Source organism: Bemisia tabaci, chromosome 9 (genome assembly GCF_918797505.1).
Source record: "Bemisia tabaci chromosome 9, PGI_BMITA_v3".
In the NCBI taxonomy this organism is placed as follows: Eukaryota; Metazoa; Arthropoda; class Insecta; order Hemiptera; family Aleyrodidae; genus Bemisia; species Bemisia tabaci.
In genome coordinates, this window is record NC_092801.1 from 17,153,711 (window position 1) to 17,181,197 (window position 27,487).

Sequence of the window (27,487 nt, forward strand, 5' to 3'; positions counted from 1 at the left end):
ACCTGTCAAGAAGGTGAACTCTTCCATAAAAAGGGACGAGGAAAATTGTGAGTTTTATCATTTAAAAGTAGGACGCATAATATGGGAATTTTGATCGACCTATCCACATTTTTTTTGTTTCTCCTCATATTTATACCAAAGTCAACTTTTTGTTGCCTTATTACAAGCTTCAAAATTAAGGTTTTGGAACGCCTTGAATGAGGTTGGTTTAACATGGGGTTTTTAGTACTTCTACATTCTTTAATCTAGTAGAATAGTCTTTAATTGATGGAGGTAATGATATCAATCTATATATTTCTGTTTTAGCTGATCCTGCATGACGAGTTTTATCATCTGGAGACGTTCACCGTCAAAATTTGCCTCTCCAGATATAAGGTACCGAACTTACTGTTTCCAACATTTTTTATTCGAGGAGCTTGGAAGATAAGGGGCATATGTGCAGTTTCTGAACAAATTGAGTTATTAATGATTTCAAGTAAAACTAGTCTTAATACATACTCCATGAAAAATTGGCTCCCAAATTCCAATTTATAAGCATCAAAAAGTCAGTTTGAACTTTCTTTCTGCCATTAGGGTCCATGTGACTTCGAAACTTCAAACACGTTTTTCTCGAAATAGCAAAAACTGCCTTAATGCGCATTGTCCTCCAAGCCCTTCATTTAATTTGACGTTTTAAACCCAAGTCAACAGACACTCGACCCTGTGAACTGTAGGCCAAATACTCGTTAATACAGTCTCATATTATCAGTTTCTATTTCAGATAGAATGGGCATGTTGCACTTCCTTCATACTCTTATACTGAATTCTTTTACGGAAAATGTATCCTGTATTTATAAAAAATACTATCCTTTTCCAATTCATGTTATCAATGTACTAAATTGCAGTAGATTAACTTTCAAGCAATTTTTGGACAGGAATGAAAAATTTAAAACATGGATGAATGAATCTGTGTTACTGACATCACTGGACATATTCATCTTGACGGAGTAGTTTTTTCCCGCGCACTTCACCAAAAAACCAAAAAAATGGGGTACCGAGGATTTTCCGGACCACTCACGTAAACCCCCCAAAAATCACACCTAACCTCAAAATCCCACCCGAGCCTCGCGTAGCCCGACCTCAACCTATGCGTCGGGCGCTCAACCCATATTCAAATCGAACGAAATTCGATGCTTTCCAGCTGAGGATCGAAGGAAAAACTTCGCGGAAAATCGGCGGAAAAAGCGGAAAAATCGCGGGCGATGAACCGGTGGAACTTGAAAAGCGTTTGTAATACGAGAAGAAGTCCCGATTAACGCGAGTTGGGGGTTTGCCGTTTACAATGGCTCGGAAATAACCGGAGAAAACGTATAATTCATGTTGAACAAATCTTAAAATAACTGCAGTCCCCCACCCCGGGCTCCGGGTGTTGACGCGTCGACGTGCGAGCCCCGAGACGTACTTCGTGCGTGAGCGACGTCGTCAGTCCGGGCCCGGATGTGAACGCTATCAGTGCTGCCGTGATAGCGAAGAGAGCAGTAAGTGCAAAAATGAAGTTTTGAGAAAAAGGGCTCAGAAACGTCTGACGGAAAATTTTATTGAAAGAAGCCTCCGTTTTTGGTCAAATTGCCACTAATCATCCGAAATGTTCCTGGAAATCGTTTGGATGATAAAATTTTGACCGATTTTATTTCGTTTCTGCCGTGATAGCGAAAAGAGCAGTAAGTGCAAAAATGAAGTTTTGAAGAAAACGGGCTCAGAAACGTCTGACCGGAAAATTTTATCGACAGAAGCCTTCGTTTTTGGTCAAATTGCCACTAATCATCCGAAATGTTCCTGGAAATCGTTTGGATGATTAAATTTTGACCAATTTTATTTCGTTTCTGTCGTCATAGCGAAAAGAGCAGTAAGTACAGAAATGAAGTTTTGAGAAAAAGGGCTCAGAAACGTCTGACCGGAAAATTTTATTGAAAGAAGCCTCCGTTTATGGTCAAATTGCCACTAATCATCCAAAATGTTCCTCGAAATCGTTTGGTTGATTCAATTTTGACCGATTTTATTTCGTTTCCGCCGTGATAGCGAAGAGAGCAGTAAGTGCAAAAATGAAGTTTTGAGAAAAAGGGCTCAGAAACGTCTGACCGGAAAATTGTATTGAAAGAAGCCTCCGTTTATGGTAAAATGGCCACTAATCATCCGAAATGTTCCTCGAAATCCTTTGGATGATTCAATTTGACCGATTTTATTTCGTTTCTGCCGTGATAGCGAAAAGAGCAGTAAGTGCAAAAATGAAGTTTTGAGAGAAAGGGCTCAGAAACGTCTGACGGGAAAATCTTATTGAAAGCCTACGTTCTTCGTCAAATTGTCACTAATCATCCGAAAGACTCTAGAAATCGTTTGGATGATTGAAAATCGACTGATTTTATTTCAATTCTGCCGTGATAGCGAAAAGAGCAGTAAGTACAAAAATGAAGTTTAGAGAAAACGGGCATAGAGGCTTCTGACCGGAAAATTTTATTAAAAGGAGCCTCCGTCTTTGTCAAATTGCCACTAATCATCTGAAAGACTCCTAGGAATTGTTTGGATGATTAAAAATGGACCGATTTTATTTCAATTCTGCCGTGGATAGCGAAAAGAGCGGTAAGTGGAAAAATGGAGTTTCGAGAGAAAGGGCTCAGAAGTGACTGACCGGAAGATTTTCTTGAAATAAGCCTACGTTCTTTGTCAAATGCCACTATAATCGTCCGAAAGACTCCTAGAAATCCTTTGGATAATAAAAAGGATATTCACCATTTTCAAGTTAGGCTAGTGTTCGGCAAGACAGCCGTAAGTGCTATCTTCTGCATGCTTTCGTGGTTGCGTTTTGGACACACAACAAACACATTTTCAGGTTAGAAATTGGTAGAAGAGGGCGGCACTGTACTTGAAGCACTGTTTTCATTGGCTCTGTGGAGGAATAATCTCACTTACTGCTGTCTTGCCTGAAACTACGTCATTTTTTGCGTTCTTACGGTTTTCTCATATGTCTCGTTTTTATACAATTAAGATGAATTTTACTGTCTTAAATATTTCATGATTTCATCTAAAAGAGATTAGACGAATTTTGAAGGAAACTCGATTTCGAAAACTTGACACTCACTGCTCTCTTCGTTATCACGGCAGAGTGGCGAGGCGTGAATTATCGATTATCGATATTCCCTCCGGAGACCTAGAGACATTCAAGACAAATTTTTGACTAAAATATGAGAAAAAAACATAACCATTCAATAACTCCAAACAATGAGTAAATCAGAAACACGAACATTCGGCAGAAATTGTGTGTAGCAAATACAATTGAAGAACTATAGAGAGGAGTTTCAGGAAAGTTCAAACAAAAACAGGCATCAAGCATTTTCGACTCTAATCCTTGCACTGAGGGTCTTAAAAAAGTGCTACGGGGCTTGGATTTAAGTAAAGAGATTGTAGAAACGAGTTCAAATGGCTTTTGCACCGCATGCAGGAGCAGGAGCTATCAATATCGAGATATACTTCGCTGTTAAAAAAAAAAAAAGAAAGTTTAATAACTCATACCTTTCAAAGGGAAACTCTTAAGGAGGCTGTTTAAAACGTCCGAGTTAGGAAACTCTTCATTGTATCCTTTGCGTAGAAATGCCATTCTGAACTTTTACACATTTTTCATCACTTTATTTTAGTACATTTTACATATATGTATACATTTTCAGCTTTTTATGTTATTGCATGTGTTGCAGTTTTTTTTTTTTTGTTTAGCGTCAATGTGAGTGACTTTTAGGATTCCACAAAATTTTGATGCAAATTTATTTCATAATTTTTTTTTAACGTAAAGTTCATATGAAGAAAGGGTAGGAGTACGTACGTCGATAAGGACCGTTTTTGGACCCACCCTGAATGTCCTCAACTCTGCGATTTTTGCTCACTGAAGGTGTAAATTTGACGGTATGGATCATGCTTTGGTCATTTCGAGCCTCTTTCCAGGTTTCACTCGGTCTTAAACATGTGTCTAAAGGCTGATTTCGGCGAAAAATACGGATTTTTAGGTATTCGAGCGCAAATCCACGAAACCCGCATTTATTACCAATTTCGGCCTTCAGCCTCATGTTTAGATCAAGCTTAGACCCAAAGAGAGACCAAAAATTACCAGACCATGATGCATTCCCTGAAACGTAGACCTTCAATGAGCAAAAAAATCGTGGAGTTATAAAGAACTTCAAGGTGGACGCAGAGACGGCTTAAGGTGATTCGATGGACGCCATATTTTGTGTCAGAACGGCATGCGATATATCGCGTCAATTGGTTCCATTTTTTCAGCTACTCGTCATTTTTCTCGAATTTTGAGATCGCAATTCTGTTGTCAACAGACTAAAGCACTCACTTACCAATTTTAACAAGGAAATTCTACGTAATAAAGGCGTGGTTTTTTCAGAGAGAAAACATCGCATTCGATACTGATATCGAGTTTCGATATCAGTATCGAATGCGATGTTTTCTCTCTAAAAAAAAGCACGCCTTTATTACGTTGAATTTCTTTGTAAAAATTGGTAAGTGAGTGCTTTAGTCTCCTGACAACAGAATTGCGATCTCAAAATTGGAGAAAAATGACGAGTAGCTGAAAAATGGAACCAATTGATCCGACATATCGCATGCCGTTCTGACAAAAAATATGGCGTCCATCGAATCACCTTAATGATACCCCTCCGTTACTTGAAAAAGAAGGAATGGGGGTTTTCTAAGTAGGATATTTCAACATTTTCTCGCTTTTTTTCATAAGGCGAAATTTAACAGTCAATACTACTAGGGTATGTTCCAAACGGGAAAAGCTGAACAATTGTAAACATAACAAAAGGTATCGCATGGAACACCGGGAGAGGTAGAGTGCAGGGGCTAAAATTTTCAGAGCGATACACTGAAAAAAAAATTCTCGGCGTTTTTACCAAAGTCCGTTGGTACCTTTACCATCTCACTTTTTTACCAATTATTGGTAATTTTACTAAGACAGACTGGTAAGCTTACCAAAAAACCGGTATTTTTACTGTTTTTTCAGGTAAGAATACCACTTTTATTGGTAATCAATTCCCGGTAAATTTGCCTTTTATCTCGGTAATTCTACCGCAGTCGATAAAAAATTTTGGCGTTTTTACCAAGGTCCAGTGAAATTACCGAGAAAGTTCAATAATTTTACCGAGATTTCTCGGTAAAGTTACCAATTCCATAAATGGTAACTGTACCAAGAAAAGACTGGGATCAAATAGAACCCCGAATTCTTGGTAATTTTACCCTTTTCTTAGTAAATACACCGAGATTTTTTTTTCAGTTTAGAGTTATAGAGAATTTCAAGGTGGGCGGAGAGACGGCTTAACGATACCCTCCGTTACATGAAAAAGAAGGAATTCTAAGTAGGATATTTCAGCATTTTGTCGCTTTTTTCAAAAGGCGAAATTTAACAGTCAATGCTACTAGGGTATGTTCCAAACGGGAAAAGCTGAACAATTGTAAACATAACAAAAGGTATCGCATGGAACACCGGGAGAGGTAGAGTGCAGGGGCTAAAATTTTCAGAGCGATAAGGGTGCATGGTTGCGAGGTGAAGGGGGTGGGCATGAAATATGACGAACCGTCTTGGCTGCTCTCTGACTGCTCCGCTCATCTCGAGACAGGTGACTAGACGCGATGTCCACGCTCAGATGACCCCAAGAGTCCATCCTGGGAAACGACATACGTGTCATCATTCACAATTATAACACACACCAGAGAGTACAAAAAGGTAGAAACCTATGGGTCGTATTCTGCCGTGCTGAGGAAAACTAGCGTCCCTTTATACTGAGAGTAAAGACAATGTGAATCCATTTCTGATCGGTTCCGTATTTTAGGCCTTCACAGTGTCACAAACGGGAAAAAGATTACATTTTTGCCGATTGCAAAGATTATAATCTGGAATGGACCAGGGAGTTGCGGGTTCGGTAAGGAACATACGGAATAAGAGGAGGAACGGAGAAAGGAATTTGAGAATGGCCGATCAAAGATTACAAAAAACGTTCAATTTCTCTAATCTTTATTCCCGTTTGTGACTCCGTGAGGGGGTGTTGTCTGACCTCAGTATAAGGGACTGTAGGAAAACCGCCGTATGAACCCTCAGGCGTTGTCTTTCCTTTGACAAATCGCTAAGTTAAAGCAAAGTTTCTGAATATTTTTCTGTCAACTTCTCAAATAGTTTTGTTTGTAATTCGATCTAAATTGTCTCAAAATTTCATGGAAAAAATATTCACAACATTCCTCAAAAATAAACATTTTATCGGAGAAAATGTTGACAACTCTCGAATGTTCATACGGCGTTCTTCTTTGGCACGGCCTAAGGAAAACCGCCGCACGAGCCTTCAGACGTTGTCAGATTGCCTTCAATAAAAACCAACTTTACTGGAAAAATTTTTGAATATTTTTTCCCCCAAAATTTTCAGGCAATTATGTTTGCAACTTGATCTAAAATACCTGAAAATTTCAAGGGAAAATACGGATATCTTTCCTAAAAAATATCTGTTTTATCCGGGAAAATTTGGCAACTCTCGAATGTTCACACGGCGTTTTTCCTTACCAGTATTTAAAGTCGTTCCTTAAACAACTCCTTTTCTTTGGAGGAGCTTTTGGTTTTACATTTTGATTTAGGAAGGTTCAAGGAGCTCTAAAGATAGCTTCATAAAATTGACACTTTTTGCAAACCTCAGATAAATTCAACAGCATAACTTTTGAAATGTATCCTTGCAAGGAATGACAATGATCTGCCACTGTAAAAAGTATAAAGTATGGAAGAAAAAATTCAATGATTTTGACAAACGTTAATGTAGGTGCAAACCTACTCTTAAATTTCACGAGAGTCCAATATGATTACTTTCGCTTTCATTTTATTTTGCGGTAAAACATTGGAATCCCTTTCTAGGATCCATTTCCGAAGTTGTACTGCTGAACTTGAATTAAGGGTCGCAAAAAATGTCCTTCCCTTTTGTGCTATCTCGAGAGCTCCTTTAAAAACCTAGTTATTACTTGCGTTTTAAACCAAATAGGACCTCCTGAGCAAAGGAGCTGTTTAAGGAACGACCCGACTATTCATTCCACAGCGGTAAGTTGCAGCCGCACCATTCCAGATAGGCAAATTGACACACATCAGAAAGCGTGGAACACGTTTTGTGTATGACATATTGCCTACCCGAGCTTAGCAGGCTGCACCTCATCGCTAACGGAAAATGGGTGGGTTGAGTGGAAGGATCACCTCGGTTTCGATTTACTTTACTCCATCCAGATGGGTCCCTCTTCTCCACACACTAACTGACATCATGAAACTTTCCACGTATATCGGAGAACTATGAGTATTAACAGAATTATAGAAAAGCGCGTTTAGTTCAACGTCAGAAAATGAGTATACTTTGTACGAAATTCTATTTAAAGTCAATAGTTAGTATTATTTAAAGACACTATCTGATGCCTTGAGGGAAAATTAGAATGATTTCATAAAGGGGAAAATCAATAATAAAAAGAGGACTTCCTTCGTGTTGTAATTTCAAGTGGCAATTTAGGCAAAACAATAGGTATTTTCGTCATTCCTCATAACTTTTCCAAATGCAATTCAGTCGGACTTTCAAGACGGACCGTTTAGTAAGCAAGTTAGTTATTTTAATTTTCCTTGAAAATCGTAGAAACGGAACTGTTTCTGATATTAATTCCGATAAAGCTCCTCTACGATTCCTTATACCTATATACATATGTGACAAGAAAAACCCGAAATCAGTGAATTCTAGAATTCACCAAGCCTCCAAACCTCCTCCGTCATAATTACAAATACTTTTTATAATTTACATGATATTTCTAGAGAAACTTTAGTCTAGTGACTTATTTTGGCACTGCATTCCATTGTGGCATTTAGAATCGCAACTGCATCTGTTACTTTTGACATGAGCACCTATTTAAGTCGCAGGATTTTTTGTAAGTACACTGCACAAAGCCCTGGCGGAACCCTGTGGAAGCTATTGTCGCAGCCGAACGTAAATCACTATAATAGGAGGAAAATTTCGCCACAAGTTGAAAATTCCGACCTTTTAAAATGAACTTTAAAAAATGAAATCTAAAATTAAAGTAATCATACGAATAAAAAATAAATATACGAGACACGTCATACGTATAGGAGCTTGCAGTAATGGGCTTGTAAATAAACAAATGTATTTACGTTCATCTCTGCGATGAAGAGTTTGCACGAAAATTATGTACTGTTCTATTTGAGAATACCGGAAGAGCTGATTTCGCAGTATTTCTGTAATTATTTTCTGAAATGGGAAATGCATTTTTTCACTTTTTAAATTAATTTATCTACAATTAATTTAAAAAGTGAAAAAATGCACCGCCTAGTCATCTGGCGGCATTTCCCATTTAAACACATGTATTCTGGAAGATTAAATAATTTTCTCATGTCTCATCCGAGGAGTTCGCTTTGATAAGCGGAGTGAGACGGTTGTTCCGAGTTGAGCTCCCGTCGAATCTCTGTCCCGTTTCGCGTAGAGTGCTCCGATCGGCGTGAAACTTACGCAGTGCGTTCCAGCTATCGTGTCGCGTCCGGTGTGCGAATCGCGTTTAGATCCGTGCACTGGAAACCGAGATTTTTCCAGTTGTCGGCTTTTCCATCATGGGTTTTTTCCCATTCCGGGCTCGGTGCGTGGCCGATGTTATCAGTGTGTTGCGTAACCGTGCCTCGTCGGGGCCGGCTCCGTCGTCCGCTCGCGGTCGGGTCGTTTATCTCCCCTCGCATCTGTTCTCGATTCTTATCTCGTGCTCTGGCGCGCCGCCGGCCTGGGCTGCGCTGCGCGCGGGCCCCTGGCTCTGCCTGGGGAAGAACGGCTTGCCGTCGTCCTGCCAAAAGGCCGCCGTATTCACGGGTTTTGTCCCTGCGAGTGTTGAAGGCATCCAGGATCGCACGCGCGTGTGTGGGTCTGGGCTGGGGGGGCGGGGGTGCGGGGTGGGCGTCGGGGCTGGTGTTGGGGGGGGGTATTCGTCCCGGTGCGGCGGGGGCGGCCCCCGGGCGGGGCGCGTTCCGCGGTCTCCCACGGTGGGGGCTCTCCCGGGTTGGCGGGGAAGAGGGAGGGGGGACCTTTACCTGCGGCCTTCGGGGCTCTGGGTCCGGGCGGTCGGACTGCGCCCCCTCGGTTAAAAATTTTGAGGGGGACCCTGCTTCCCTGCCGGCAGGGGCAGTCGCGGCCGGGTGGGCGACGGGGGTCTTCGGTTGTGCCGTGGGGTGGTTCCTCCGCATTCCCTACTCCCAAAGTGGGTCTTCCCTCGCGGCCGAGGGGGTGTCCTCCGGGTGGTCGCGGCGCGACGCACTGTTCTCATTTTCGCCGACGTTTCTCGCTGGGAGTGCTCTGCGTAGGGTAATCATCGCGTCTCTACCCGCCTCACCGTCTGTTATACGGCTGTGCTGCTACACGGCAATGGTGATTGTGAGGAGGGTTCAGGGGGTTTGGTGCGGTCGGCCCTTGTTTCCCGCCACCGGCTTCGGCCGCTGTGGAGGGTGATCAAAGCGGGTCAGTCCCACATAATCATCCACGCCCACGGGTCCTCTTGCATACCTAGGGTCTTGCCAGCCATTGGGGTGCAGGGTGGCCCGGGGGGGACTGCTTGCAGCCAGATGATAGCTTTATGAAGCTTCCTCCTAGACCTTGTAGCGCAATTAAACTCGAGGTGTAGCGAACCTCGTTTCGGTCACGAGCGCTGGTGCCATTTTAAAAGTAAGCCTTCGGGCATTTTTCCAAATTTTTACCCTCCCCTTTGGGGTTTTGCCTGCGGGTGGGCCCTCTGCAGGCATTCTGTCTGTATGGTCTGCCCGCAGGCAGGTTAGCAAAAAGGCGGGCTCTTCCTCGGGCTATACCGCTGACGGTTGAGCCCGTCTATCCTTTCTGGGGGGGTGGGGGGTTGCCTGGGGGTTGTAAGCCGCCCCCCCCGGTTTGGTCGCCCGGTAGCGTGGGGCGCCGCCAGTTAGCAGTCCGCAACCCCAGTGTCCTGCCTCCCGCTGAACCCCAGAATTTCGGGACTTTGTCCCAACGTTAAAACAATCTCCCGGGTGGGCTTGTTTGGGGGAGTTTTTCTTCTTTTTAATAAAATTTGCATTGATACCTACCCCCACCCTAAGGTAGTAGGCAAATGGCAACCAAGGTCTAAAAAAAAAAAAAAAAAATGTCTCATCCAATAATTGTTCAATTTATGAACCAATGGTATCCTTGTGTTCAGTTCACTTGGGAGTTCCCACGTAAACACGGCATTCATCAAATTTCAGATAGGTACCTGCAAATTCTCCATTAGCTACTCGCATAGACGCATGGGTCATGAACAGGCACATCTCCTGATAAAAAAACTAAGAAAGTTGATGTTTGAACTGATCTTATTATCATTAGCTAATCTACAAGAATCAAGCATTAAAACACGATTCCGTAACTAAAAACCGACGTGGACTCTTGATGTGTGGATTCACGACATGCTGTGAATATTTCACAGCATGCCACTCATCCACAGAAATTTGTGTTTCTGTGGGTAGATGAAATTTAAAATTGGGAAAGCGGTGTTTGTGGATAAATGGCATGCCGTGAATCCATGCTCCTACCGTTTTGTAGATCTTCAACATGCCGTGAATCTATAATCGGTGGAAAAATAAACTGCCGCACTGTTATATATACTCATTCTTTGGACCAGCTAAAGTCAATATTACGTCATTGTGCACGGAGAAAAAAACTTCGTGCGTGGGACCCGAAGTTTAGGTCATATGGATCTCTGAAGTTTTCGGATTGAGCATCTGAGCACTTTCGGTCCAGCCGCTGAGGTTTGGATCACACATCTGAAACTTCAGTTCTTACATCTAAAGTACTTCGGATGTAAGAACTGAAGTTTCAGATGTGTGATCCGAACTTTGACAGCTAGACCTAAAGTGTTCACGTGCTCAAACCGAAAAATTCAGAGATCCATATGACCTAAACTTCGGGTCCCACGCACGAGGTTTTTTTTCTCCATGTATATCGTTAATCAGCAACGCCCATACCAGTTCTCGTACCATATACCAGAGAGCACCAGTTCTCGCCTGATCACCGAATTTTAGCGATGTCGGATGTGGTTAGTCGAGTAGTGATGTGGGTAGTTTGGTCGTATGATTGTAGTTTTAATAGTAATAGAGTGGGTGGGACTGGATTCACAAGACTTTTTTCCAGTATGACACCAAGTAACATAAAGCACACGGTTAAATTGATTTTTCGACATCATTCTTTTCTTTCCAAGCAGAAGCCAAGGTACCGTCCTGGCAAAGATTTTGCGTTATCTCTAAAGCTCATATCTCCGTTGATTTGAAACAAAAAGAAGATTTAATTAAATTGCCGATTAAAAGGAGATTTGCCATTAAAAGAAGGCAAATCGACGGCGTAAGTTCGCAACCACGTATCTCGTTTTCGTTGTTTTAATCTCCTCTCCTATTTTATTTTTTTTTAAAGAAGAACAAACCGACAATATTCCTTGAAATTTCCACAGAATTTCTTCGGTACCAAGAAGAAATATCACGGCAGTTTTTAAGAGTTGCCGTTGAGTAGTTTTTCATTTAAAAAATAAAGTATGACAGGAGGTCTGCGACGTCGGTTTCAGGACATTTTGTCAACGATTTTTCGTCCGCGCACCTTTTTGGTCCAGTAGTTTACGCTCACACGTAAAATAAGTAACAGTGACAAGTTCCAAGCGTTATATTTTAGTCGGTATGTAAAATTATATTGACAATATGGAAATGAGAAATTGAGAGAGAGAGAGAGAGGTTTTGTTATGGTTGCTCATTTTCCAAATGAAATGTTATTACTTTCTCCTTTTGAATCATCTTTTTAAATTGTCATTGGTGAATATTTGATTTTATTTCTATCCTTAAAATATTCGATGTACAATATACCTTATACATGTATAGGTACCTACTTTTTTATTTTTTTAATTTTTTCTTTACGAAATCATTACTTCATTTTGAAAACATTTATATTTTTAAAACGTGGCAAATATTTGTAAAACCTTTTCCAAGCGACATTAATCTCAATGAGCCGCAGTTGTGCCGACAGAAAATGCAAAAATGAATAAAAGAGGGAAAAAAAACCAAGAAGCACGCAATCTTTAGTTTTAACCCATTTGCACATCGATCTTTTAGAGTCAAATACGTCAAATTTTGAGCGTTTGGTTGCGCGCACACCTCGCTGCAGCACAAAAAAAGCACAAAATGTAAAAGAAAAAATTAAAGTGCTTTGGAAATCATTAAATTTGACACGGAACCACCAATATTTAAAAAGCAAACGTTACATTATTATTCTCCTTTGATACATTGATACATATTTTTTCTCCATCGATTTTAAATGAGAATAATCAAGGCAGAGTGTGCAAACATTTCAAAATCATGAGTTAGACAACGCTGACTATGCGAGTATAAACACCTATTAAAGCATATCAGGGCGGAGCGGCGTGCTGCCAGCGCAGAGGCTCAAGGGCACCTACAAACCTAAGTGGATACTTCACGCATTGCACAATGCTTGAAGTATCCACTTAGGTTTGTAGGCGCCAGTGAGCCTCTCGCGCTGGCAGCACGCCGCGCCGCACGGTGGATCGAGTCAATGGTAGAGGTCGGTCATGGGCGACAAAAAAAAAGTCTGATTTTAAATATTTTTTCTTGGTTTTCTAGTAGTTAAGCTTCCAAAATGAATGTATCCACGATTCTAGGATCTTTGAACCCTTCCGCTTTGACATGCGGGTTGCCTAAAGCTGACATTGCAGGTGGTATCAAATTTGCCGTCTAATTCTCAAGGTTTTATTTCGCTTTTGCATGAGTTCTGTGGCAGATAAATCAAAATTTCAATTAAACATGCTTATTCTCCTCCCTTTAAGGAACATTTTGGTATATCATTAATGTGCATTGGCATATTTTTAGGAGGACCAAAACCACCTCCAAAGCTTGCTTTAAAAAAACGCCCAAAAAAATGTTAAAATAGCTCGATAAAAAAATGTCCACAAGTGTCCGCAAAATCCTTTGTTGGGTTGCCTCCTGTACACTATCAGGAATGATATTATGTAATAATTAGCCGCTAATATCCGCTAATCTGCGAAAACGGTCCATTTGAATGATAGGAAGTCGCGCCTGCTGGGAATCCGATCTTGCTCTATTGTCATCAATAAAATCGTGCATCACACGATATCCTTCAATCTCGATAATTTTTCTACTGATTACTGATTTTGGCTTACTTGTTGATATTTTTGGACGATACATTAACCTTCTGTTAGTCTTTGAAGCTGATTCGATCAGCGTTATACTGTGCGATAAAGTTTAAGGTGTATGTTTTGCGCATTGTATATTTCACACGTCCCGTTTCTTGCAAAATGTCTGCAACATACCTAGAACTCTTTCATGAGCTCCATACAAATAAAATTTCAACTTTTTCCCCCCCCCTTGGAGGATGACAATACTTTCTCTACCCTAGGGTAGCGAGAAAGTAAAAATTGGTTGTGGGTTGAAAAAGAAGAAATACAAGAAATTTCTTCAAGAGACAATAGTCCTTCTCAGAGGTTCTTCAAGGGATCAGAACTTGCATGAAAAATAATTTTCCTCCTATTTTAATATTTATTCAATAAATATGTTTCAAACTTCACTCCAAACATCGAGGAACAAAACGAAATAATGGAAGATGATATAATTTTTTTTTTCCTGCACATTCAATTTTTTTTATGTGGTGATAAGTACCTATAATAATATTCTAGGATGACTCGATAAAAAGAAGCTACAGTATATACATCTCTTTTTTATTTCTTTAATATATTGATCTATTTTTTGAAATATGAATATTTGTTGAATAACTGAAAGAGTAGAGAGTTCATAAAAATGAAAACGTCTATTGACTGGCTGGAGGAAAAGAGAAGAAAAATGAACATTATCAGAATGTTCCGTATATGTGTCAGTATGCAATTGCGAGAAACCAATTAACATGAACAAAAAACGATGTTAGCAGAAATCGAAAGAAATATGGCAACCTTCGTGGTGAGGGGGCTGTAAAGCCGCCCTCCCTCACTCCTCAAGTAATGTTCTTGAGTCAAGTTCTGCAAAATTATTCTTTATGTAAGATGCTTACGGTCCCATTCGCCGAAAGTAACGTGAAAAAACAGCTATCAAGGATCCCAATTTCAATAGTCATGAAAAAGTGTGTCAAACTCGTATTAAAACTCGTTATTCGGCTGAAAAATGATCAAAAATGGAATCTACGACGAAAAATACATTAGATGAGTGTAATTTGCTCTATTCTAAGGGTGGGAAATCTCCGTAATCAGAGAAAATAAGACGCGTGATGCGCGATGACCGACCCCTCCCATTGACTCGATCCACCGTGCGGCGTGCTGCCAGCGCGAGAGCCTCACTGGCGCCTACAAATCTAAGTGGATACTTCACGCATTGCACAATGCTTGAAGTATCCACTTACGTTTGTAGGCGCCAGTGAGCCTCTCGCGCTGGCAGCACGCCGCGCCGCGCCGCGCCGCTCCGCCCGCCGTGCGGCGGCGCCTGAAGCAACTATTTCACAACAGAGGTGTTGCACAGTATTATACGAAATTGAACGTATTAAGAATGACAGGCATCCTTTAAAAGTACAGATCTTTCCTCGCAAAATAAATCAAGACACTTATAGTACACAGGAAAAATCTAAGAGCCTTCAGCTGAGGCAAATATAGATGTTCATCCGGTTCAGGTATAACAAGATGGGAATTTCTTGAAAGCTAATTAAGTCCTGTTACACCAAAGAGGTGTAAAGAGTTTTAGTGAATTTTGTCTCATGGAATTGACGCTTCCCCATTTTTACTCACTACCCATGAAAACTCTCAACTATATATTATTCTCCGTTGGACCAAACAGACAAAACAAAAAAACAAGCAAACCCTCATTCTTCCAAGACATTATACGTTTTCATCCAAAAACGTCGTGAGCAATGATCGTTTTGTATTTACATGTGGGCCAAATAATTTTGGGTCTCAACTGGCACGTGGACCAAAACTCCCGTGCCGAAAAAACGCGTGGACGTAAATTACTGGAAAAAACAGGCGCGCGGACAAAAAATCGTTGATGAAATGTCCTATAACCGTGACGTCACAAACCGAGGTACATGTTTACGGACTTACACCGTTGAAATCCTTTTTATTTTCTGTTAAGATGTAGAAACCGACTGGTCCAGAGATTGGCTCATCATCCCATGCGCGCCGTTATTGAGTGTACGGCTGGCATCTGCGTGGTTAGTGCAGAAAAGTTTATAGGCGTTTGTGCTCTATATCTGTTCCTTTCGACTTCAAAGGATTGTTAGTTGTGTTTGCTAAGCACACGTATTTGTTTGTTGATCTTGGGGGGGATTGTCTTCCGATCGACGTGATTTAAAGTCTCACAAAGCCGGGGTTGACGATATTTTGAAAGTATGTATGAATATATTTTTATGCACTGAAGAACGCTTCAAGTATGAAAGTCGTAAATATCGTTACCTCTCTGGTGTAAGGGCGCATCCCAATTTAAACGTGCGATTCAAATCGGATAGATTCTTGTTTTTTCTCCGAAGCGAATTTCGCTCATAAGCAGTATACTGCCGTGCTAAGGAAAAACGCCGTATGAACATTCGAGAGTTGCCAAATTTCCCTGAATGAAACATGTAGTTTTGAAGAAAGTTATGCATATTTTTCCTTGACATTTTCAGATATTCTGAGTGAATGGGTACAAAATCGTCCTGAAAATTTTGGAGAATAATATTTGCAATTTTCTCAGTAAATTCGGTTTTTATCGGAGGAAACTTGGCAACGTCTGAAACGGCGTTCTTCCTTAGCACGACAGCATAGGCAGTACACTGGAAAAAAAAGAGATTGGATCTAGAGTCCAGACTCTTGAAAACATTGACAAGAAAAAGGACTCTTGATTCAATCAGATTTAAGCTTAAATCAAAAGGAAATCCGCTCAAATTAAGAGGCTTGGTTCTTGATTTAAGCTTAAATCTGATTGAATCAAGAGTATTTTCTCTTGTCGATGTTTTTAAGAGTCTGGACTCTAGATCCAATGTGTTTTTTTTCCCAGTGTATAGGGCGGAGTGTTGCGAGTTCACGCCTCGCGCCATCCCGCCTTCAATTCGGCAGATGCAACACGGACATCCATCAAGTACGTATAGTTGTATCTCTGCGCCGTCGTCAACTCGCTTCCTTTCCCTTCATCTATTTCCATGTTGTGTTAGTTCTGTTTGTCTTATTTGTAGCGGTGCTTCTAGGACCACGTGAGCAACACAGCCAAATAAAGTAGGGACGTTGACGTCCAGTGGCGCGGCGTGAATGATCGATTATCGATACTTCCCCATTTGAAGCTATGGTAAAGAATCGATTATTGAGGCGTTCGCTGCGAACACCCTGTTTATCGATCCATTTCCATGGGTTAAATAGCAGATCATCGATATATCGCAAAGCACGCACTCACGACGTTCGTCTCTCAAGCGCCCTAAAGAGCGCACGTCTAAAAACGTATATTTTGAAGAGAGTTGTGTCACGGGATTTTTATACTACCATTCTTAAAAAGCCCAAGCCAGGTCAAACTGACCCGACTCTCTCTTCTTCGGAGGAGTCAATTTAAAAAAATAATATCGAGACATTATTTTTACTTGTAGCGTTGTTTCTTTTCGACGAAATTTGTTTTTTTTTTTTACAGTTAAATCCGTGCGAATTTAACTTACAGTCAGTTTTTTTGAGTTAAAGAAACGTTGTTTTTTCATCTTTCTTTTAACTTAAACTTAATGATAATAAATCGACTCTTTTTTAACTAAAGATTGATGTTAAGTTGAAATCGTGCGGATTTAACAAGAAAAAAAAAATTAATATTGTCGACAAGAAACGACGCTATAAGTCAAATAATTTTCTCAAAAAAATTTCAGTGTACGTATCCTATCTCATTCTGGGAGATAAGGAAGAGGTGAGAAAGTGTCAGTATTTTACCAAGAAGGTGAAAATATAAAAAAGAAAAAAGTACTTCTTTCAAAACTAACAAAGTCAATGTATTCAACTACGGGAAACTATCAAAATCACTATATTTAAATAAGGGTTAGTTTGAGCCGTGACTTGAGACTTTGCTATTAAAACAAATCTTGGGCATCTCAGGGTTAATTCCGGTGATCAGACGAGAACTGGTGCTTTCAACATATCGTGGCAAATGACGTAAAGACCCCTCACCATCGCGAACCGCGAGTTGTGATTACTGCCGCAAACTGCGAAGGACTTCCTTGTACTATTTTCATTGTCTCTTTAAAAAAATGTGGATCCGTAAATCAGTCACGGGGCGTGATAATCGACTATTAATATTATTAGATTTATTTTTATATTATCATTGCGGGTATTGCTAGTTGGTGTATTCTACTTCATTTTTCCTACTTATTTTCATTCAATGTGGATCCTCAGCACTCTGGAGAAAGGGATGTTAGTATTGTCAGTCGATCAATCAATTTGATCGATGATTTCTAGATTTGAGGATTTTTCTCAGGAATCTCTAGGCATCACGTCACACTGTAAAACGTCCAGTATATTTTTTGAACACAAAATATTAGGAAACATTTTGAAATGCCTTTAAAAGTACGCCCCGAATGAAAATCCAAATCTGTTCGTTATTCAATTTGCGGTATTCATCCGGGGCGTAGTTTCGAAGCTATTTCAAAATCTTCCATGAAATTTTCATAATTCAAATTTTGTGTAAAAACACCGAACGTGACACTGCGTGGAGAGATGCACGGACGTTTTTAAGAAAATTCCTAAAATCTGGATATCATCGATTGACCGTCGAACCATCCTCGAAAAGGCCGAAGAAATATCCGAAAATAAGACATTTTCTCGGGGAAAAATTTCCATATTTCCGGTATTTAATGTTTCAGAATTAATTACGAAACGAAAATGGGTTCGATTGCGCAACAACACTTACGTTCATAAACTGGGGTAATCCAATCGAGCTGTTGAAACTTCACCAAACTAAACACCAGACCACTCCTAATTCAACGTAATTCCACTAGAATTCAACTAAATCTCGTCCGCACCGAAACATCGTTAATGTCAACATTTAGAGCACATTATCCCGGGGCACGAAACCTTCCAGACAAGTGCACACTCATAAAATTATTTTATCACCGTTAATCGCGGACACAACCGGGGTGAGTTTGATTTACGCGGAAATTTAGACTACACGCACAATACGACTGTATAGACTATACATACAATACGACCGTATAGACTATACGCAAAATACGACTGTATAGACTATACGAGTTCATATTATCCTGGTTCCGATTACAAGACGGCGCGTTTCGGGCGGTTGGCGACGGAACAACAACGGATTTGCACAGCGCGTAAATTGATGATCCCTTCATGTAAGATTTGCGGAAAATGCGCGATCATTGTTTGGCTCGGCGTCCATACCGAGAGCCCTCTGTTGGATATTTGACGTACCGAGTTTAATTTCGGATAATTATTCTCGTCATTTATTGGCTGGCTATTGTCGGGGACGGGGGGCGGACCGCCTACCTGCCGAGAGGTGATCAGACCGAATCGAACTGCTCCCAATAACCACGGCGTTGCCAGGTTGCAGGAGTGCAATACTGCCGTGATAGCGAAGAGAGCCGTAAGTGCAACATTTTCGAAATCGAGTTTTCTTCAAAATTCGTCTAAACTCTTTTAGATGAAATTACTGAGACAGCTAAAACAGCAAAATTCATCCGAATTTAATGAAAACGAGACGTATATGAAAGCCGTAAGTGCACAAAAAATGACATAGTTTTTTTTCAAGACAGCCTTAGGTGCATGAGAGCCAATGAAAACAGTGCTTTCCAGTAAAGTGCCGCTCTCTTCTGCCCATTTCTAACCGGAAAATGTGTTCGTTGTGTGTCCATAATGCAACCATGAAAGCATGCAGAAGATAGCACTTACGGCTGTCTTGCCTAACAATAACCTAGCATGAAAATGAAGAGTCAAGACAATGCGAAACCATTTCTGATTGGTTCCCGTATTTTAGGCCTCCACAGTGTCACAAACTGAAACAAAGATTACATTTTCACCGATTGCAAAGATTATAATCTTAAATGCACCGGGGAAGAACGGGTTCGACAAGGAACAAACGGAATGAGAGAGAAGAGACGGAGAAAGGAATTTGAGAATGGGCCGATCAAAATTACGAAAAATTGTCAATTTGTGTAATCTTTATCCCCGTTCGTGGCTCAATGAGGGGGGAGGGTTGTCTTGACTCTCAGTATATAGGGACTCTACTACCTCGTCCGGGAAACGAAGATATATTGAATAAAGTGCAAGACAATTTTTGCAAGCTTATCAATGAACTTTCTATTGTTGAAAAATGCAAGAACTAGCAACTACTAAAAAAGCTCATTTAGCTAAGCTTTGACTATATTCTACCGCTTTGAGGCTCTTAGTAATGGTATATTTGTCTGTTTGGGACGGTGCAGACGAGTAGCACTACAGCCTCGAGCGGGGGCGGAAGCTGGAACGAGACGGAGCTGAGCTCAGTGTAAAGGGACTCTATCGAAAATTTTCGAAATCGAGTCGCCTTTAAAATTCGTCTAATCTCTTTCAATCGAAATCACCCGAAATGTTGGTTACTTTCTCCTACTCTGAATCATTGTAATTTCTTAATAGTTTCATCTGTTTTTTGTTTCAGGTAAGTTGCCTGAAAACATTCGAAATCGGCATGCATACCTCTTCTACTCAATTCGTAAGTGTTCCAATTTTTTTCTTAAGACTTCTTGATGATCAGTCATTATGAGCGTAACTCCGTTGTTCTGCCGTGATAGGGAAGAGAGCAGTAACTGTCAAGTTGTCGAAATCGAGTCTCCTTCAAAATTCGTCTAATCTATTTCAGATGAAATCACTGAAACAGCAAAAACAGCGAAAATTCGTCTTATTTTATGAGGCGAGATCTATGAAAGCCGCAGGCCTTGTCTCCCTGGGACGTTTTCATGGGATTTGTCCCAAGCTCGAATCGCAGGAATGAAACTTCTGGGATTTTTCCCAGTTACCGTCTCCACGGGACGGGGCTCATACAGTCCTGCGACTAGTTTGCGCGGGAAGATAAAGTAGTTAAAGTCGAGTATTTAACCGGGATTATAATAAAAAATGCACTCAATTGACAATTAGACACATTATTTTAACTAAATATCGCACAATTCGTTTTCACTTCTTCTTCTTCTCTCAGTGGATCCTAGGGTACAAGTACCATACTTGGTACTGGGAAAAATATTGATTAACTCAATATTTTTCCCAACTTGGTAAGTAGGATTTTTCCCTGGGACAAATCTCGTGAAACGGCTCGTGGAGACAAGGCCTTAGGTACGCAAAAAATGACGTAGTTTCTCGCAAGACAGCAGTATCATTATTCCTTCAGAGAGCCTATGAAAACAGTGCTTTCCAGTAAAGTGCCGCCCTCTTCTGCCAATTTCTAACCTGCATATGTGTTTGTTGTGCGTCCAAAACGCAACCGCGAAAGCATGCAGAAGATAGCACTTACTGCTGTCTTGCCTAACAATAACCTAGCATGAAAATGAAAAATACCCTTTTTATGCAATGGAAATGAAATCAGTCGATTTTTAATCATCCATACGATTTCTATAGCAGTCTTCCGGACGAATAGTGGCAATTTGACAAAGAACGGAGGCTTCTATCAATAAAATGTTCTTGTCAGAAGCTTCTGAGCCCGTTTTCTCAGAACTTCATTTTTGCACTTACGGCTCTCTTCACTATCACGGCAGAATAGTGCATGGAGGATGGGGAGGGGGACACGGTGGCATGCCCTACAAAGAAATTGAGTAAATGTAGCATACCTACCCAAAAAATTACTACAATGATTTTAAGACGAACTGATTGCGGTAGACGCACGGGTTATAAGACAGTAAGTTGGAATCTTATAGCCAACGTGCGTTAAAAATCAGCATAAAGCTGAAAATCTCAATACAGAGGGAAAAAGCTCATGCAAGCACAATTTTACCTCGAAGAGATACTCTGTATTGAGATTTTCAGCTTAATGTTGATTTTTAACGCACATTGGCTAAAAAATTCCAACTTACCTACTATTTTTAAAACCTAACTGGGCTATTGTCTCCTTATTTATTGCTATTTTGTCCAATTACCCTACACCTGAACACTTCGGGGGCAAATTTTGTCATTACAGTGGAGTCTTGATTATCCGCGGTGATTGGATCAGAGATACCGCGGAAATTCAAAATTCGCGGGTATTCCAAAAGTAAGATTTGGCCAGGAAAAGTGATCAAGGAGACTGGATTTTAAAATACTCTAGTGAAACACTTAGGCGTATATTAGACAGAGATGTGAGTACTAGTTAGAAATGAAATAAAGTTTACCGTGAAGGAGGTTATTTTGGCCGAAAAAATACCTGGAGGAAACTTTTTGTAGAAGTTTGTGGCATGGAATTGCAACGCAATTTTTCCGTGCGATCACGGGCTGCAGTCTTCTCTAAACATGTGTCTGAATGCTTAAATTCGTATCTTGTCTAGCGGTTCATTGTCTCGAGAGAGCCGGGGTTTTCTTTTAATTTGACTGATAAGTTGGCACATTTCAGTCCAGCTGGCAACGCTCAGGTAGCTGAAGTCTCACAGGTGCGCGGTAACATGCCGTCTCTCTCATAATCTCAACACTTCAACCGAGGTGATGAAGGACCCCGCCTTCTTTTAAACCACCGACTGCAAACAGATGCATTCTGTAAATGCAAGCCCTGAAATTGATGGGCGTGTCTTCCTCAGCCTAAGCCAATGGAGGCTTTCAATTCTGCACCTTCATTGGACAGTCGGAATTCGAAACATCGCAAACGCTGTCACGAGTTGTTATGACTTAAGCCTTCTTCCATAACTTTTGATTGTGAATACTTCCATAAATTTACATCTCACATTGTTAAAAATGTTCGGCAATATTTGCACCTCAAAATCCCAGGCAGCTGAAACTGAGATTTTTAGTCCCAGCTATCGAGAATCGACAGTATTGTCAAAAGTTTGGCACAGTGGTCAAAATTTCGGCAGTTTCACTGAAACTTAGTAGCCGAATCAAGAATTTCGGTTTCAACTACGGAGCTTTGTAGATCAGATATTGTCGCTAAAGGTTTTTTAAGCAGTCAACCGGTAGGGAGTATAGGTGTTCTCATTTAGCTCATATAATTTCAAGGCACAGACTATACAGATGCACAAAGGAACACAAAATACCACATTATTTGAGAAATCTGGGAATCATTATTTTAGCTACCTTTATTCATACATACATAAAGCCGCGTTTATAGCGCCGCCTCGCGCTCTGCGACGCCCAACCATTCATTTACTTTTATTCATATTTAATTTAAAAAAAAGAAAAAGAAAACCTCCAACCGAAGATGACAAAACGGAAATCCCACCAATAAAAATTAGCGTTTCTTCTTTCGCACGAAGCGAAACCTTTGATTAAAATATAACCGAACTTAATTGATCTGTGACCACTGAACATTCAGATGACTAATCTTTTCTGGTTTTAGAAATCGAATTTTAATTCGACTGATCAAAAATATTGATAGCCATAGTCCACTAATCCCTACCACAAAATCATTTAATGATCGAAACCTTTAGTGGGCCATTCCGTTGTTCCACGAATGAAATAACTTTAATACATTTCAGTGGTGCCCAATATTCCACTCGTGAATGAAATTCATACTGAAAAATGTTCCAAATGCCATTCTGAAAATTTTACTAGTTTTCCCTGATTATATTAAAAAATCAGTAGACTTACGGATAGAATTTTCTCAGTCAAATTTTTGCGAATAATAAACTTGTTTGACTCAATGGGCCTGTTGCATGCAAGAGATACAGCCGTGCGAATAGACTTTTTAGAGGTTAAATGACACGAAAATTACGATGGTCACATTAAAAAAGTCTGAAATACACTCCTTACTGCGCAATTTGTGTGGTTAGGAACGCGCTTTTTCAAATTTTCCGCGTCTGGGGGCAGTTTTCTAACGGAAACAATTAACGGCAACTCGCGGCTATTTCCAGTCAACTAAAACTGACAACATAACCTAAAAATCGGAGCTCGTGACATCGTGAAATGAAATGTAGAAGGATTGCGTTGGATATTTAAAAGTTGATCGATTTGGTTACCGCACAAAGCGTATATGGACCACTATAGGAGATCACGTTGGGTTTGTAAACAAACTGAAGGAAAAAATAACAAGAACAACAACGACTCGGCATCTTCCGGAAATCACCGAGCCCGCCGTTTGCTCGTTTCCGGTGATTAGAAAACTGCCCCCAGACGCGGGAAATTTGAAAAAGCGCGTTCCTAACAACGCAAATCGCGCAGTAAGGAGTGTATTTCAGACTTTTTTAATGTGACCATCGTAATTTTCGTGTCATTTAACCTCTAAAAAGTCTATTCGCGCGGCTGTATCTCTTGCATGCAACAGGCCCATTTTGCAACTTTAGGATGGAGTTACTTTCTTTTGCATAGGCAACGACAGCAAGAATCACGGTTGTTTTAAAGAAAGCTTGCATTGTTCTCTCTTTCTTTAAATTTGTTTCCTTTTTCTTAACGAACATTGTGATCTAATAACAGATTGTTAATGGCGATAGACGCTAATGCACCACTTTAAAATAAATGTACATTACTACTACTTTCTTTCTTCCTTCCTTTCTTTCTCAGATCGCACTAAAAGAAAGAAACACTAACCCTGCTAAAAAATTTTCGTGGAATTCCGCGGTGTTTCCCATGGAAAATTTCTCCACGTAAAATTGGGCACGGAAAATTTTTCCATGGAAAATTTCCCCACGGAAAGCACCACGGAAAATGTCACCATGGAAAATTTCATCACGGAAAATTTCCACCGTGAAAACCTTTCACAGCACTCACTGTGTCTCATGCAGGTTTCCACCATCAATTTACCATGGTGTTGTTTCTTTAAGTCATCATAGAACTGTTCTACTCAAAGTTGCTGGTTTTTTTAGTTTTAATTAAATAATTTACAAGTTTTCTTTGTGATAAAAATAAATGAAAATGATACACTCACCAATTTAAATACTTTCAACAAGCTTACGTGATAAAACGTCTCGTTTTAAAACAAACATATTTTCATTTTGTAACAGCGCCGCAAGTCAGCGTCCATAGTGAAATTCCGGGCATTTTGTCTAAGCGGATCTACAAGTTTTCAGCTCATTAGTTGCACTGTACGGCGAGCTGTCTGGTCAATCCACGATTAATACAGTGCTGTCTAAATTTAAGCCCACCCATGCGGCGATGTGCCATATCCGTGCATTTTTCGGACGGATGTCTGATCGTCGATGCCAATACTCGGAGTCCCATTTGAACCTCCCCGAGCAATCAAAGGGTAAACACGCGTAATTAGCGGTTAAATTGGCAACTCTGTGTCTGTCTCCTTCTTTGTGGCATGCGGGACACAGTTTACAGATTTTGGTGAAAACTAGGTTGAACGCCGGTTTATGAACGCGTTCGTGTGTTGGGTATAAAGTTGGATCACATATTGCAATACAATAAGGAACCACTCTATCTCTGGTTCTCCCATAAAAGAGCATATCTGCATAGGGAAACCAATGTCATGTACATGTTGTTTCTAAAATGGGCCAGAAATAGTAGTAAGATAGAAAAGCTGAAAATGAGAAAATTCCTGACAATTTCACTTTTCATTACCATTTGGTACTCGAGAGAATAAAAATTCGATCACATAAGACCCGTTACCTCAGATTTCTAAATTGACTTTTGAGGCTGTGGTTGCATGATGAACTAATCGAAATCAATATAATCTCACTTGAGTGATCTGTCGAATACGATGTATAAAATCCATCAAGTGAACGTGCCGGTGGGGGAAGGGTCTATGAGGTATACTCGTGTTGGGCACATTTTTTGTGAAAGGCCTATCAATATAACAAGAGTTCAGTTCCGTAAACTCATCCCTGTTTGGACAAGGTCTTCCACTTATAAAAAACGAACGAAAAAATTATGAAAGAACAAACATAAATGTGGTTAAAAATTTTAACTTCCACCGCCGCGCCGACCGCTCTGTATTGACGGAATGCGTGAAGTATTCATGCAGTCTCGTAGGCGCTATGCGTTTCATGCCGACCGCCGCGCCGCTCCGTTCCAGGTCAAATTGCGTGTTTGGTTTCTCTCTTAAAAGTCGACTAATTAAACGTGTTGTCTCTTGTATTACCGAAAGACGAAAAAATTAGAAATTACTGTACTTTTACTCTCAGGAAATGATAGATTTTTTAGCCTTTTCTCGTTTGTAATTTATTTTCTGAATCCGATTTTTTTCTCTCTTTTTTTGATACCCATACATTAAAAAAAATTGCGAAAGTTGCCGTCTCCTACATTTTGCCGCCATGGGCCGCCGGCCCATGTGGCCATCCCCTTAATCCGGCCCTGAATCTCACCCAAAAATTGTTTTCTTCTTGGACGTTTCTCTCCTTTCTTTATTTTAATATTATTTTTGCAATGGTCAATTTATTCAAAACTATCCAAGTGCACGTATCCGGTAAAATTATGAATAAAACAAACCTAATCATGTATATTTGCACCTATTTTGATCTCTTCCCCTCGTAATTCAGCAACGTACTCGTATCTAAAAAATAAACCCGAATTTTTTTCTATCTGTATTCTCAGCGTTTTCTGGATTTTTTGAAAACCCTGGTAAAAATTGGCGATAGGAGCTGCGTTTCAAAATACCATAGGAGTTCTAATAGCCGACTAAAGAAGGCTATTGAAAATCATATAGCTGGCTGTAGTATGCGGAGCAAATCATACGGCCGGGCTATACGAAGCTATAAAAAAGTATACAGTCGGGCTATAGTTCCTATTGCCGGGCTTTACACTTTATCGCCATTGGCCATAAAAGGCTATGAGAAATCGTGTAGAAATTCGTGTGCTTTGGAAATCATTAAGTTTGATACGAACTACCTCGGTAGTATTTACAAAACACACATTATATTTTCCTTCAAAACGTTTTTTTTTTTTTTTTCATCAATTAAAATGAGAATAATCCATACAGAGTGTGCAATTATTTCAAAATCATAAGTTGAAAAACGCTGACTCCGCGAGATTAAATATTAGAGCCTAACACAAAGCGGAGCGGCGACGCACTGGCGCCTACAAACCTAACAGGGATACTTCACGCATTGCGCAATGCGTGAAGTATCCCTGTTAGGTTTGTAGGCGCCAATGCGCGTTCGGCGCTCTCTGCCCGCCCGCCGCGCCGCAGCTTGCCACGGCGCGCGGCGTCTGAAGCAACTATTTCACACCAGAGGTATTGCACAGTATCATATGAAATGGAAGGCGCTCCAACATATTAAGAATGACAGGCATCCCTCAAAAGTACGGAGCTTTCCTCGCAAAATAAATCAAGATACTACGGCACAAAAAGAGAGCGGTAGTCCAAAAACCAACTAAGTCCTAGTATCCGTATTTAGCAACGTTTAGCATAAACTTTATCGTCTGGCTGTTGCTTAATCGCCATCGGCTATAATAGGCCTATAAGAAATTGTACAGCCGGGTACAGAAGCTATTGGAAATCTTACAACTGGCCTTGGGTCTATGGTATTTTGGAACACAGATTCTACTGCCAATTTTTACCAGGGAATGGGGGGGGGGGGAGTCAGGCCAGCGTTACGTAATTCGAAAGGGGGTTGTAGGGTTGCGTTACGAGTGCGTTAAAAGAGGGGAGGGGGGATCAAAAGTGCGTTACGCAATTCTTGAACGGCCCCCTACGTCCTGGATTAAACCAAGGTGGAGGAACCCATGGCATGCCCTATCGAGGATTACGAATATAAGACGTCAGCTGCAATGTATTTTCGCAGGACGACTATAACTTCACTGAAACCACAGTTGAAATTAAAAATAATTTTTCTTTGATTTTGAAAAAAAAGGAAGTAACTTGAATTTTGACTTAAAGAAAAATCTCATTCAGTAAAAAAAAAGTTTATAGTTTGTAGTTTACAGTTCTCAGTTCTTTAAATGGACGTATTTCTATCAAACGGAACTAAGTGCCAATTTGAGTTCCTTTTGAGGAATTTAGAATCCCGGATGGCGCGCTCTGTCAAACGGACCTAAGCGCCATGGAAAAACATTGGGAGTATAGGACGGAATAAGCCGGACGCCCGATTCCGCCGCCAATCCAAGCCCCCCTCTACCTTCCTCACCCTATGGCGCTTAGGTCTGTTTGATAGAAATACGTCCAAATGTAACACACCTTTTTAAATAAATAAAAAAAAAAATTTCTGACCATTATTTTTAAAGCGTGCATAGAAAATGTAGTCATTACGAACTTTCAAAGAAATATTTTTTAAGGAAATAAGTTACGCGGCTCAGCAATGACCATTTTTAAGTATTTTATTTTAATAGTAGGGCATAAATTTAAACAAGTTTCCCAACAGTTGCATATTCA

The 27,487-nt window shown here is 40.4% G+C and overlaps 2 protein-coding genes across 11 annotated transcripts in view; one reads left to right on the forward strand and one right to left on the reverse strand.

Moving 5' to 3' along the window:
- The window catches only part of LOC109035187 (uncharacterized), a 228,893-nt gene that overhangs the window by 183,865 nt on the left and 17,541 nt on the right, over window positions 1-27,487 (forward strand). For 5 of the 8 annotated variants that reach the window (XR_011900582.1, XR_011900586.1, XR_011900585.1 and 2 more), the window contains one exon: window positions 307-375. Coding sequence is in view for 2 of the 8 variants with exons in the window: in XM_072304694.1 (XP_072160795.1) it covers window positions 307-375 (69 nt within the window). In the remaining 6 variants the exon portion in view is untranslated. Of the gene's footprint in view, window positions 1-306; window positions 376-21,575; window positions 22,270-27,487 lie in introns of those variants that run through there. The other 3 variants (XR_011900584.1, XR_011900587.1, XR_011900583.1) reach the window with 3 other exon arrangements.
- Window positions 1-27,487, reverse strand: part of FipoQ (F-box/LRR-repeat protein FipoQ) — a 69,004-nt gene that overhangs the window by 21,927 nt on the left and 19,590 nt on the right. The window contains exons 1-2 of one of the 3 annotated variants that reach the window (XM_072304688.1): window positions 17,987-18,463; window positions 5,607-5,694 (exon numbers count right to left, since the gene is read on the reverse strand). The exons of 1 other annotated variant lie outside the window; for it this stretch is intronic. In XM_072304688.1, coding sequence (XP_072160789.1) covers window positions 5,607-5,693 — 87 coding nt within the window. In that variant the 5' untranslated portion in view covers window position 5,694; window positions 17,987-18,463. Of the gene's footprint in view, window positions 1-959; window positions 1,308-5,606; window positions 5,695-17,986; window positions 18,464-27,487 lie in introns of those variants that run through there. One more of the 3 variants, XM_072304687.1, reaches the window with a different exon arrangement.